The 14,678-nt window shown below is 33.8% G+C and overlaps 1 protein-coding gene and 1 pseudogene across 1 annotated transcript; both read left to right on the forward strand.

Annotated features, from left to right (window-relative positions):
• Positions 1 to 2,536: 2,536 nt before the first annotated feature.
• On the forward strand, positions 2,537 to 3,722 carry LOC149227435 (F-box/kelch-repeat protein At1g15670-like). Its single transcript, XM_089380505.1, has 2 exons — positions 2,537 to 3,144; positions 3,194 to 3,722. The coding sequence occupies exons 1-2, from the start codon at positions 2,537 to 2,539 to the stop codon at positions 3,720 to 3,722; spliced, it is 1,137 nt and encodes a 378-aa protein (XP_089236631.1).
• Positions 3,723 to 4,873: 1,151 nt separating this feature from the next.
• LOC149227436 (calcineurin subunit B-like) lies at positions 4,874 to 14,298 on the forward strand (annotated as a pseudogene).
• Positions 14,299 to 14,678: the final 380 nt, after the last annotated feature.

A 14,678-nucleotide genomic window follows, 5' to 3' on the forward strand; every position in this document is an offset into this window, starting at 1 on the left:
GAGAATAATAGCAAGACCGTGTCCTTAGAGAGTAGAGGCGGAAGAGGAGTTTCAGATGTTTTTTGTTTGAGGAGCTGATCAACCCCGTTGCCATACGCATAGCTGAAGAATATTCCTCTTCATTTATATACATAATAATTCAAACATCACGTCTCCATTCCCTCGATTCATTCGTTCAAACTGTCAACCAATAGCCAATAGACGTACATGCCTCAAAACCAAGTGTGTACATATTCAAGTTTGATCAAGGTGGGCAGAGGAGTTGCAACTGGAGAAGACTTTGGGTTATTTTTTTGCCTTAAATATAACAGGTTGTTGTGATTTTTCTCGTCTTGAAGATGAAGTGGGAAATAGTGAAGTTGAAGATGAAGATGAAAATGAAAGAGACTCCAAAGGGTAATTGCTGAGCCTAGCAAGGATTATCAAATAAACTGTTTATTGGTCCCTGTGGTATACATTATTTGGATCTTGTTTTCTCCCTTAATTGTAAGTGCATAAAAATATTATATTCATGGGACAGGGTACCATTAATCATGTGAGCCAATGATGTTGGACATTTTCTAATTGAATTCTTCAAAACTTATTGCCATTTGATCTTCCAAAATGTGCAGATAGTTTTGTTGTTTTGAACAATGCTATAAGTTATAATAATAGAGATTTTGTTCTGTAGAATGCTTTCCACATTGCATTCTTTTTGTGGATATAGGTAAGAAATATGCTCTTCCAATAAAGAATAAATTATTGTGTGTAGGGTAACATTAATCATGTGAGCCAATGATCTTGGACATTTTCTAATTGAATTCTTCAAAACTTATTGCCATTTGATCTTCCAAAATGTGTAGATGGTTTTGTTGGTTTGAACAATGCTATAAGTTATAATAACAAAGATTTTGTTCTGCGGAATGCTTTCCACATTGCATTCTTTTTGTGGATATGGGTAAGAAATATGCTCTTCTAGTAAAGAATAAATTCTTGTGCGTAGAATCGTTGCTCTTCTAATAAAGAATAAATTCTTGTGTATAGACTCATTGGGTTTACTATGGTGGTTTAGTGGTTGAGACAAAGCATCACCATGTTAATGACCCAAAGCCAAACTTAGAGATTGCCCTGAATTATAAGTTGGTTGAATTTTATGAAATGTATATGCAATATTAATTTAATAATTAATATAAAATATAGTCTTAGGCACACAAAATCAGCTTCAATTTATACAGCTTTACACTTTCATTTCTGCTACATCTTTGCATCTTATTTAAATTGTTCCTCAATTTATGACTTATGGCGTTTCCTTTGCAACATGTAGTTGAAATGCTAGTTAAAAACTGTTATAAAATTAAATTAAATTAAAGTATTTGAAAAATATGTTAATTTTGAGATCAATTATGGTTTTTGGGCATGTAGTATTGATAAGCCTTGGTATTGGCCCATGATATTGCAATAGAAGCCTAGATCCATAACATAATAATCAAAATCCTAGATGGCCCATGGTATTGATAGACCATGGTATTAGCCCATAGTATTATGATTTTCTTCCCTCCTATCACTTTTTCCCTCCCTCTCTCCATCTTTCTCTTCTAGATATTGGTCCAGGGTATTGTAAAAAATCATATTTATAAGTTAATGGTTATGAAATCATTATTTTAGTTGATATGGTAAAATAGACATTATTTGATAAGTATTATATATATATGTTATATATTTTAATGTGATATGTATATTATATTTTCTTTAATCTAAAAAATTGTTCATAATTTTATTGATAAAAACCAAAATTACATTTAAAAAATATTTAGCATCTCACATCTTACATTCGAGTCGTACACATTTACCCTATTACCCTACACTTGGTTTAGCAAAAAAAAGGAAATTTTTTGGCACGTTTTTTGCTTAAAATTATTTAAAATACCATAATGGTCTATTGTAAATACAAGTTTGACCTACAAACCTTCCACAATTAAAGTGTATTAAAAATATTAAATCTATTTGTATCTTCAATAACCCTTAAAATTACTTTAAAATATCATAATAGTATATTGTAAATACAAGTTTGTCCTATAAACCCTCATTCACAATTAAAATATATTCAAAATATTAAATCTATTTATATCTTCCATAACTTCGAAAAGGAAAAAAAAACCTAAAAAAAGAAAAAGGAAACAATTTACCCCAAAATCCCTTAAAAAGGAAAAAGGGAACAATTTACCCCATACCTAAAAATAAAAAATAAAAATAAAAATTTACCATTTTCGGTTAAGTTGGTAGGGTTTCCCTAAGTTGGTAGGGTTTACCTAGTAGGGTTTCGCCGTTATTACCTGAATTCTTATTTATTCTGATCTTTCTCCCTTTCATTCCAGCTCTGTGCTTCTTTATTGTATGTTATGTTCCTTCTGGCTTTGGTATCGACGGAAGTTATTGTGCTTAGCCTATCCAACCAGGAAAAGTCTACTTCTGTACTTAGGTTAGCTTAGGTTTCGGCTTATCTGATTTGAAAGAGTCTCCCAAGTTCATATTCACTATCTGGTAGTACATCTCTTAAATGGAGCCTTTTGCTGTTCTTCCATGGCAATTACAGCGACAGTGTCTGTTAAGAGTTCCTTACCATTCCCATGGAAACCTCAGAGCAGTTTGCAAAACCTGGGAGACTGCTATGAAGCACCCTGAGTTCTATGAAGACAGGAAAAAGCATGGGACTTCTGAGCAATTTATCTGTTTGGTGGAACTCTCGGAATTTCTGGATGACGCTCATCCTAATCTACAAATGGTGATTTCTGTGTTTGACCCTCTGCGAGGCACCCGGAAAACACTTCCTCCCCTTCCCCACTTCCCGGGCTGTCATAACGGAATTCCTCTTTTTTGTGACTGTCTTTGCGTCAAACAAAGGCTGGTTTTGTTAGGCGGATGTAATCCCATACCCCAAGAGGAGAGACTCAAAACCGTTTTCATCTTCGATTTCGCGTCGAGTAAGTGGAGCCGCGGTGCCGACATGCCGGTGAGTCCAGCATTCGGTGCTTACTCGGTTTCGCCGCAAGGACTCATTTACGTTGCCGGCGGACAGGATGGAAATGAAAATCTGTTGCGATCTGCAGCTGTTTACAATGTGTTTGAAGACCAATGGAAGCTTCTTCCCGACATGAGCCGTGGACGGCAAATTTTTCGTTATTAGCGGTGACATTGATGAGGTGGGTGATCTTAGGGGTGACAGTGATGAGGAGGGTGATGACGAGGGTGATCTTAGCGGTGACAGTGATGAGGAGGGTGATATAATCGGGTGGAGTGATGAGGAGGGTGATCTAATCGGGTGGAGTGCAGAAGTTTACGATCCAGAAAAAGGGGCATGGACAACGCTGGAGAATATGTCGGATACCGGGGGAGACCCACGGCAGTGTCTGGTTGTTTCTTCTTCCGGGCGGTTGTATTCGTTTGAGAAGCAGCGGGGAGTGATGGAATATGATTCCGATGAAAACGTTTGGAGGGCCCCGGGTTCTCTTCCTAAAACCCTTCGATGGATTTCGCGTTCTGTAGCGTGGCGTGAGAAGATTTTTGTTCGCGGTTATGTTGACAGTGATGTTCCGGTTTGTTATATGTATGAGCCCCCGCCTATAAGAAGTGCAGCAGGACAACAAACGGAAAGGACTGGGATGTGGACTGCCATTGAGAGATCAGAGAACTCTTATCTTTACAATGGACATAAGATTCACCGTGCCTGTACTTTTGAGGTTTGAAGTACCAGTGAATACAGCGAACTTAATAGATGCTTGGTAGGGAATTTCACAATCCTGTTATCATTGAATGGACATTGGTAATAGATTTCAGATAGTATTTCAAAAGTTTTATGGCATTCCAGAATAAGCTTTCAAAGTGTTTGAAACTCATCGTATATTCTTGGACTGAACTGTGTGCTGTTATGAATTATTAAAATTTTCAACTTTTTGTTGGTATTCTAGAGTAGGAGTTGTAAACCTTAAATCTGCTGCAGTTTTGAAACTCAAATTATATTTTTGGACTGAACTCTGTGCTGTTATTAATTATTAAAATTTTCAATTTTTTGTTGGTACTCCGGAGTAGGAGTTGTAAACCTTAAATCTGCTGCAGTTTCTCAATTTCCATATTTTTTCTTCTTGCTTCACCAGAAATATATACAGTTTCTCAATGTCCATATGTTTTCTTCTTGCTTGTCGATGATCAAATCAGAATGACAAACCCGTCTGGCTCATTTCCTTAACGGCCTTCATTCACATAGACGAGAATGAATTCTGAGACGAGCTAGAAATGATAAATCAGCAAGAAAAATAAAATATTACATGATTTGAAAATGATAACAAATTTCAGAATGGAATGTAATAGATTTCAGAATGGAGTTTTGGATGTAAAAAGAAACACATTACATTTCACTCAGCTTAGCCATAGAAGATTTGGAGAATCCTGCACTGTATAAAAAAGAGAACAGTTTGGGTCGTCTCGTTACTTGCCAAGCGCACCGACCAAAAACAATAGAATAGCAAGCACCGAGCTGTGAATGACAGCTGCAGCATCCACTTAAAACAATGGAAAAGAAACTCAAAACATGGACATGAAAGGGATCTTCCACAGTTTAGCTTCTTTCTGTTGAAGATTTATCATCGCTTTGAAAAGTCAAGTATGCCCTATGAGCTTCCTCGTTTAGCAATATATTTCATCTCAGTATGATCTTGACCCCATAATTAAACTGATAAAAAGGATCCTACTTGAATAAAATTACAATGTAAAGCTATGATATTAAACCATATAAAACATAAAATATGAATGTCAAACTTACAACCACACAATTAAACTAGAAAACTTTAGATCCCAATTAAACTAAAAAACTTTGATCCCATTATAATAACAAGGCTCAATGGCAGACGGTATACCTGCCTACAAGACTGGAATTGAACGATTGCGTATGGTGGCATCTCAACGTTTTAATGAAGTTGCTAAATTTGCTTCTGTGCAAACAATTGGATCGGGTAGACCTACTATATATGTTTCTGTGCAACCAATTGGACTTGTAGTTTTCCCAGAAATGGAATTTTTCTCCAACATGTTGGACTGTAAATTTGCTGGTGTAGAAACATGTTGTATTTTTTATATGTTACATTTCGGTTTTTTTCTCAAAATGACATTTTTCTCCAATATACTGGATTGTATTGATGATGTGGAAGTATTTTTCTCCAACATCCTTGACTGTAAATTCGATGATGTGGAAGTATGTTGTATTTTCTATAAATTAAATTCATTTTTTCTTTTTAGTCCAAAATAGCATTCTTCTTCAACATGTTGAGCTATATTGATTGTGTGGAAACATGTTATATTTTTTATAAATAATATTTTTGATTTTAAATTTCCCAAAATGGCATTTCTCACTATATTGATGGTGTAGAAGCATGTTATATGTTTTATAAATAATATTTTTGATTTTAAATTTTCCAAAATGACATTTTTCTCGGACATGAGAAGCATGTTGTATTTACTATAAATAATACTTGTACTTTTGATTAATTCCCATGTATTTTTCTATAAATAATAATTCTACTTTTCTACTATTTATTAATTTTATTTTAGTAATGCAACTATGACTCGCTTCAAAAATGTCTCCCATTCTCAATTGTGAATGGGAGTAGTTTGTGAATGAAGTAGTTTAAAGAGCACACTAAAATTATGGGCAGCCTATATCTTAATTTGTGTCTTGGTGTTATTTTTCCATAACATTCAATCCATGCACAAAATTTCCAAGGATGTCTAATCTAATATGTACTATGTTGATTATAATAATGCATGAACAATGAAAATTATTGGTGTTGATGATAATGATGCATGATCAATGGAAATTACTCTGAGAGTGTTAATCTTGCATACAAAAGTACAATATATGTTGTCATGGTGCATCAATTTGTTGTGCATGTCGATAAGAAAAGACATCTACATGCATCATATTTGCTAATTAATAATATGGCAAAGCAACGAAATTATACATAGATATGCCTCAAATTTTCTAATTAGTAGCATATCAAATTTATTTTCAATATATAAAAACTCAATGTGTTATCCACCAATAAGAAATATGGTCCTATTCCTAGATGTATCCACATGCTTATTTTTGATCCATCTTTATATATGTATTGGTAGCTAAAACTGAATAAGATAACAAGAGAATTTCAATCACTCTTCACTTCGACTAAATATTTGAACATAGGAAAGATAATATATGAACACTTTACCCCATACTTGAAAATAAGAGTTTAGTGCATTGGTTGCTTTCTCGAATTCCTTGGTGTGTTGAAAAGATCTCTGAAATGCATGTAGAGATGATATGTATATATATATATATATTATTGATCAAATATTGTATAGTCCTTCTCCACGTGATTTAGAATTTTTAGGGGTTTGTTTGAGAGGTTGAAAATGAAGTATGCATGGAAAATATTACCAGTCAATCATAAATAGTAAGGAACAATTTATCAATTTTATTTGCTGGGAATAGTAAGGAACAATTTATCAATTTTATTTGTTGGATTTCTTACCCAATTTGTGGGGGAGTGTTGAATCCGCAAGCCATCACTTATAGATCTCAAATTGATATATGAAAGCTATGCTCACTTCGGGTGGTAGATTTGCATAAAGAAATACACCTCAATATAAGCCAAACAAACTGAAAATGAAAAGTGGAATCAAACAAACAAAGGGTGAATGGGATGGAAAGTTATAGTTTCTAATATCTTCATGTTGGAATTTCCTCCACTTTCAAAGGCTAAAATGCAGGGGTCACCCAAGTTTTGTCTTTATCACCAGAATTTGTAGGTGTCAAATGTATGTGGGAAAAACCTTGATCAATTTGTAGAACATGTGGATAGACACATTTTTTCTATAGAACCAAATACTTCATTGATATTTTCCCCTACCCCTTACTTAGCGGTCTCAAGCTACATATGTGCTTTTCTTTACTTCATCAACAATGATAAGTAATGAATCCATTTACATATTTACAAAACCTAGACGAAAGAGGACAAGGACTTACAAAGTATGAATCCATTGCCATACTTACAAAACCTAGATGAAAGAAGGTGAGGACTTATAAAGTCCATTGGTATTGACACTTGGGCACCTATTCTTACTTGCAATTGCCCCAAGTACATAGTTATTTTTCCACATTTCTTTTGCCACATTTCTTTTATAGAATGGAAAGTGCCAAATTTGGTTTTACAAATTCATTGTTCTAATATTTGAGTTGTTTTTTATAGGGTTTTATGTTTAATAACAAGGTTTTGTTGCAAATTGACAAAAGTGATTGAGTCGAGACGGGTCAAAACCATGCTGTAGATGTCACTATTAGAAGGAATCATAAAGAGTCTAACAACAATGTAATAATCAATAATTAAACTAGTAATATATGATGCACTATGATGCAAGTGCTGCCTCTACTCCTTACTCTTGTTGTTAAAGAATCCTCTTCCTTTACTCCTTACTCCTGTTGCTATCAAAGAATCTTATGCCTATTGTCATGAAAAAAGAGAGTGCACATAAGGATCAAGTACTAGAAGGGAGTGTACACATGAAGATAGAGTACAAGAGCTCATTGATCTGAGACCAAAATCAAAGATATAGAGAAAAGCCAAGTATGAAGTTTGAAATCAATAACTCGCAGGACTCATTGTGATTTTAGTAGGAAACCCTCACAACAACTGTGTGGGAAGGGTGACAAATAGCTCACAGGGCAACAATATGTTCCACGACATTGTTCAACTGCCCTAAAAATAGAAACTTAGTATATCTTATTTAGAAGCTGGCGCTCAAAATAAAACTTATGAATGTTGTAAAGGAAGCTAATACACTGCCAAAAAAAAATTAGGATATGTTGTAAAGTTAATACGGTGCTCAAAATAAAACTTAGGATATGTTGTAAAATTAATGCACTGTTCCAATTAATGGAAAGAAAAGTTGCAATAAGAGTTTCATTTGGTTGCCCAATCAAATAGAAGGAAAACGTTGGTTAAGCATTATCATCCGAGCCTCCACTGTTTAGCTGCACTAAAACTTTGCCTAAAAGAAAAATATTAAAAATAAGTTAACACAATTAATATATAGTTAGTGGCATAATGATCGCTATATACCTACCTCAGTAGATATAATAATGATGCAATAGAATTGCAATGTAAGGCTATGCAAAGTCTTTTTAGATCGCAATAAAATAATAAAGTTACAATGTAAGGCTACATTAAGTATTTTTTAGTTGTATGTGTGCATATTCTATCCTTAAATATGAAAGATGATAAAATTAAAATTTTATTTTCAATTGAAACTTTAACTAAATACAACTCATATATGGTTATATTTTTCATTGAAAATTTAATCAAATTAATGGTTGTGTGAGAGGTGTATTTTAAAGCCCATAATGAGGGTGATGTGTGACGCCACTTGATTTCATTTGTGCTCAAAGTGTTGTTGACACCTCTCTTTTCTAAAACATAAATAAAATATTCATTAAATTCAAAAGATCATGATGATGATGATGATGACGATTAACCTCCACTAAGACCAATGTAGTAGGCATCTTTATCAGCAATTATAACAGCTTCCAAGAAATTATAACATCTTCCAATCATCAGTAGTATCTTTATCAGCAATAATACCTGACAAAACATTCCTCTTTCCAGATGAGGTGGGTGATATCATTATTTGTCAATACCAAATCCAATATATCATCAAGTGAACAACAAATTGTCTCATGACTTCTTCTATCAATTCACTTCCTTTTCTTCCCCTATAGTGTATATACTCCTTCTATATAAAAAAATCGCAAAGCCTTACCATATCCCAGACATTATTGATGTCATTCCTTATTCTCAGAGTTTCCAAAATAGTTGATGTTGCTCCAATTTCCAAGTTGTAATATCCTTCAAGTCAATTTCTGCTTCTAGCTCCTTCTGAAGTCAACATTACTTCCTTCTTAACATTATTCAAGAAATTATTTTGAATAAATATCAATGATAGTATCAAAAAGTTCTTCCAATGATGTGTGTTTGTTGCCATATGTCAAATGTCCATCTAGAAATATCTTGAATTTCCTTTTCAACTCTTTGACCAAGACATATCGTGTCTTTTCTATTAATATCATGTCCAACTATATTTCATGCATTAAATTCTTCCTTCAATTCTTTTGAAGATATGAGTCATTTTCTAGATGTCTAATGAAGAACATTTTTTAAGACAAACATACTTCTTTCTCCCATGCTTTCGTTCGGTTGACTACTTTTGAACTGCTACATTAACATTCTTTGAAGATGATGTCCATAAATGATGAGGTTCCTTCTTTCATGCTTCCATGTTGCTTTTAGACTATTTTCATACTTGTATACTTCTAGTAGAATATATTTATGATAAATTCTTTTAATTCTTCCATTCAAATGTTAAACTTTGAATCTTCTATATTGTTGCAAAACAACCTTGATTCTATTATATTTTTGCTTCTATTGTAAATCTTGCAGTCCTTACTTGTTATACGATTGGTTCAATGTTTTCATGATGAAAATAATTTCTTTGGTGACTGTAGAATGCTTGTGACTGCATAATGATGTGAAGACAATTTTTTATGACCCAAACTCTTCTATTTTGGCTAATTGGATGATGTGGTGATTGATTTCAACTCTTTTGTGAAGATATGAAATGGAGTATATCCCTTCTATAACTTCATATGTAATTTACTTCTTCCAAAGCTATATGCTTCTTCATGATACTCAAAACTCTTCTACACAAATGTAATTGTAATTTCTACTCTAACTCCCATACAAATAAATTGTATGCAAACCTAGTATTAGTCAAATCCTTTAATAATAGAGGTCCTTGTTGTCTTCAATCTTTGATTTGTTAGCTTCTTCATCTTTTGAAATGCAATATTCACTTCTTTCTTTTTGGGGTTCTTCTTGCTCTTAGGATCTTTGGGACAATCTCTTTTATAATCTCCAAATCCATTGCAACCAAAGCATTGCACTTTAGACATGTCTCGATTTCCACATGGTTGATTGTAGTTGTTGTTATTGTACCTATGACAAGGTTCAAAATTTTCCAAATCTTCTAAAATTCTTCTTTGATCTAGTAGCAAAAGTTTGAGCATTTTCACTATTAGGTTTGGTGTCATTCTTGGACTTTATCATTGCTTCTTCTAGAACACATTGTGCCTAAATTTCTTTGAATATTGGAATTTATTTTCTTGCATATTTGCTACTTACAAAACCACTCCAATCTGGAGGTAGGGAATTGAGTACAAAAGTGATTAATTCCGAATTAGATATTGCTTTTACAATTCCTTGAAATTGATCCTTCAATTTTGAGACCTTGATAAGATATGAGGCCATATCTTCATATTTTGATATCCTTGTTCTATAAAGTTTATTTCTTGGTGATATTTTCTAACAAATAGTATTGACGGGATATAATCTCACCAATTTTTCATAGACATCTTCGAATGTGGACAAATATAGAACAAAGGAGATGAGATCATCTTTGATAGAGTCAAAGAGGATTCTTTGAGCCATGGCTTCTCTCTTATTTTATTTTTCCACTACTTGAGCATTGTTTTTATGTGGTTCTGTAACTTTACCAAGAACAAAATCCATGACTTCATTTTCTATGAGAACCAAATCAATTCTTTTCTTCCAAGCCTTGAAATTAGAGGCTCCATCGAGCATGTTTCCTTCCTTACAAACAAATCTCATTTGACTATAGGATTGAGACATATAATGTAGTAAAGTACTCACTTGTCAAAGAAGAGTAGGTTAATATAGAAGCACTTCAATAATGTTGATGATGCTTCCAAGATTCTTCAAATATGTTGTTGAATTCTTGTAGTGATGTCTTCAAGGATGGTTACTACAATAATGTATTAGTTTCTATGATGATGAACTTGACAATGTTTCCAAAAGCATTCAATGATATAGAGAGAGATAGTTGCTACAGTGGCCTTCTTCTGCTACAAATATGATGGTCTTTGGATATTCTTCCTATTTACCTTGATAAAAGAATTTGTTCAATCATAATTATTAAAAATGATGTCATCCAATGTAGTTGATGATTATTGTAAAACTATCTTCAAATGTTCCAACAAGAGTGATATTTAAGTTGACCTTCCTTCACCCTAACTCTAATACCATGTTGAGAAATCAATATGTTTGTAGATTAGGGTGATTTATATTATTTGATAATTACCTGAGAATTTTGTTGGCATTTTATTACGGGTGAAAGCATGAAGATGGGTTACACTTTTGGGCCAAATGTGGTGATGAAATTTCAAGTTTTTCCTCTTTTATCGAATTGCAACCCTCAAAATTCATACAATCATTATGAATTTTGATTCCGAGTCAAAAAAAATATGTGGAGAATTATGTTGTTGTCCTAATGATATTTTTTGTAAAACAAATTAGTGTCGTATAATCTCTCAATTTTCCATTAAATGCAATATATGTCCTTGCAAATTTTCACAAAGCTTAAGAGGTATGAGTGTGTTCACCTAGCATAACTTAGTCTAAAATGTGTAATTGTAAAAATATATATGTAAACATGATATACACAAAAAGAACTAATTTTTTCATATTAAAATTTCGTTTTTTTTATGCAAAATTATATTTTTTATTATTTTTCAAATTTGGTGAAGTAATATTTCAATTGCATTTTGGAGACATATGTTCACGTAAGATTTTTTTCAACTCTTAAAATAAATTGAAAAACAAAGAGTACCTGTTTGCAGAGGACTCATCAGTGAAGACAGTGGTATTTTTTGAAATTTTTTTGTTGCGTATATTTTATGCTATTGATTTTTTATTCATCCCCTTTGAAACTGACCAAAAAAATTTCAAGTGTTATGTTTAAAAGAAATTAGATGAAAAATATCATATGAATTCAAAAGTGTCAAATTCATATGCCATTGGATAGAGGATTATTTCACGAATCCAACATGATCAACTCCGCTACTTAAGGACTAATTATGCCCTAAATTGGCTAGGGTAGCAGAGGAATTTGTAGAAGGGGTGCTGAAACAGTAATTTTTAGGACTTCACGAGCTCAATCGAGTGCTTAAAATAAAAATAAAAAGGACTCGAACAATCATTAAAGTAACCCTCAATCAAGTCACATATGTGGTTAACTAGCGGCTTGATTGAGCCATAGGCTCAATTGAGCCATTAAAAATCCTAACATGTCATCCCCCTTACCAAAATTTATAAATGTTATTAATGGTAAAATATATCTTAAAAAAATATAGCTCTATTGAGCCATAACTCTCGATCAAGTCATTAACTCAATTTATAGAATGTCTCAATTAAGGGTTTGTTTAATCCTCGATCGAGCGCTTAAAAATTGCTTGATTGAGCATACATTTTTCACCAAAACGTGCCCTCATTTCGCTAAAATGTGTAATTTAGCTCCATGCTATGACCCTTATAATTTAGCTCCATGCTATGACCCTTATACCCTACTGTGTTTGAAGGGTATGAAAAATGTTGGTGAACTTTGGCACATCTTGGTCCCTTCCCTATTGCAATGTGGTCCATTTGATGTATTTGTCCTCATATCTTTTGACAGGGTAGTACTGCTCCTTAATGACATCCCGGAATGAATCCCAAGTGGGTGCGGCTGAAAATAGTGAGCCTATACTTTCATCCTTCTGCTTGCAGTAGGTTTCCCACCAGTCCTTGACGTGGGGGGCTGCTTTGAGAAGAGCGAAAATAATATTTTCCTGACTCGAAAATTCATGAACAAAAAAATAACCCTCTAGCAGATTTAACCATTTGTCTATGGCATTTGCATCTATTTGACCCCCAAATATGAGGATTTCAAAATTAACTTGTACCTTAAACAGTGTGGCATTTCCAAAGTAGCTGTTGGAAGCCAATGCATTGCCTCTAGGTAGCAGCTGAAGGATCTACGCAAAGCTATCCATCATCGCGTTCCTTTGCCACTCGAGGGCTTCTTCGAGCAAGATTTTGATAGGATTTCCTACCCCCTTTTTTTTCTTCTCATCTACCATAGGAGGCCATCGAGATTTGCAAGGCTATTCTTGCAAAGGTTCAACCAATTTAAGCCCTAACTCCTTATATCCCAACCTCGTTGGGGACATGCAAAGAAAAACAGAGAAAAAGCAGACTGCTCTGATACCACTGATCTAGATTTAAACATGAACACAATGAATTACAGAGATAACCATAAACACAGAGATGAGATAACCATAAATACACAGATGCAGTAGAAATAATACTTCATTTCATTATTGTAAAATACTAAAATATGCTTACAAACAGAAATGGAAAGAAATAAGCTAGGGCGATGGTAGCTTATCTCTGAGAAGAGATGTGGTGGCTACATGCCTCTGAACTGTGTTACAATGAGGCTCGAAGGCCTACTTATTGTTCGGAAACAATGGAAAACCCTTAACATTCCAATACCTAACCCTAGAATATGAAACGCCAAACTATGGGCCCCTTTTGGGTAAATTGGTACATCAACTTCCCGAGGTCATAACTTTGGCATACGATCTCCGCTTGATGCATACAATAACTCATTAGAAAGATATATCCAAGCACTACAACTTTGGGAAGGGAAACATTGGTACATGGACCCATGTTGCCCCTAGATTTCCCAAAAAACGTCATTTATGGCCTCAAAACGGCTCTGGATGTTCAGAACCCGCAAAACTGCTAAAAATAGTAAGTTGTGCTAAAATTAAGGAAACTGAAAATGCTAAGAGAAAAAATGGTGGGGGTCCAAATGGGATAGGTGGGTAGCAACCAACATCCACCTAGATCAGAATCCACTTTCTCAAAGATTGCTGAGAATGTTGGATGGTTTGAAATTCAATGATTTCTTAGTTTTTTTTTATCATCCTTCAGTTCTAGAGCAAGTATTCAACAAAATATTGAATTCATTTTCAAGGTTTATGATTCATATGGCAGTGGGAAGGTGACACTCGAAGATATACTCGAAGTGTTGCGGGATTTGACAGGATCTTTTATTTCTGAAGAGCAGTGGCAGCAAGTTGTGGGTCAAGTTTTGGAGGAAGCATGATATTCAAAAGATTGTGGTTTGACAGTTGAAGATTTTGTCAAGATTCTTGGCATGTCTGGATTGAAGATGGAGGTTGAAGTGCCGGTGGATTGAAGCTCAGTGGCCATGCCCATGTTTCTCCATATATTCTTCATTTATTGTCTCTTTAGCACTTTGTAATCGGAAGCTCAGCTTTGGCATCTATGCAAACTGTAATTCCTTTCAAAGTTGCATATAGGTGTGCGTGATGCCTGCCCAACCTTACTAAAACCTCTTTATTTTGTCCAAGATGGGTTACCTACATTTATTGGAGAGGGAATTGAATATAATGTATAAAGTATCCATCTCAAATTCATGTGAACTATAATCCACATATTATGCTACACGATCAGGGCATTGGATATAAATAATAATATGCATGAAGGGGAGGTTGTACATTGCAATTATGGCATAAGATGTTCACGCTTTCAAATGAAGAGAATAGCTACATTACCTACGCTTCACAAGAAAAAATAAATGAATCAATGAAATAAGTAGATTATTTGCTCATTTTTTTGGAAGGTATTGATTAATTTTGGATTGATAATGAAAAATGAATAACTAACTTTATATTCAAGATTTTTAGGTACAAA

Source organism: Pinus tabuliformis, chromosome J (assembly GCF_031772625.1).
Source record: "Pinus tabuliformis cultivar Carrire ecotype Pingquan chromosome J, CPIR1, whole genome shotgun sequence".
In the NCBI taxonomy this organism is placed as follows: Eukaryota; Viridiplantae; Streptophyta; class Pinopsida; order Pinales; family Pinaceae; genus Pinus; species Pinus tabuliformis.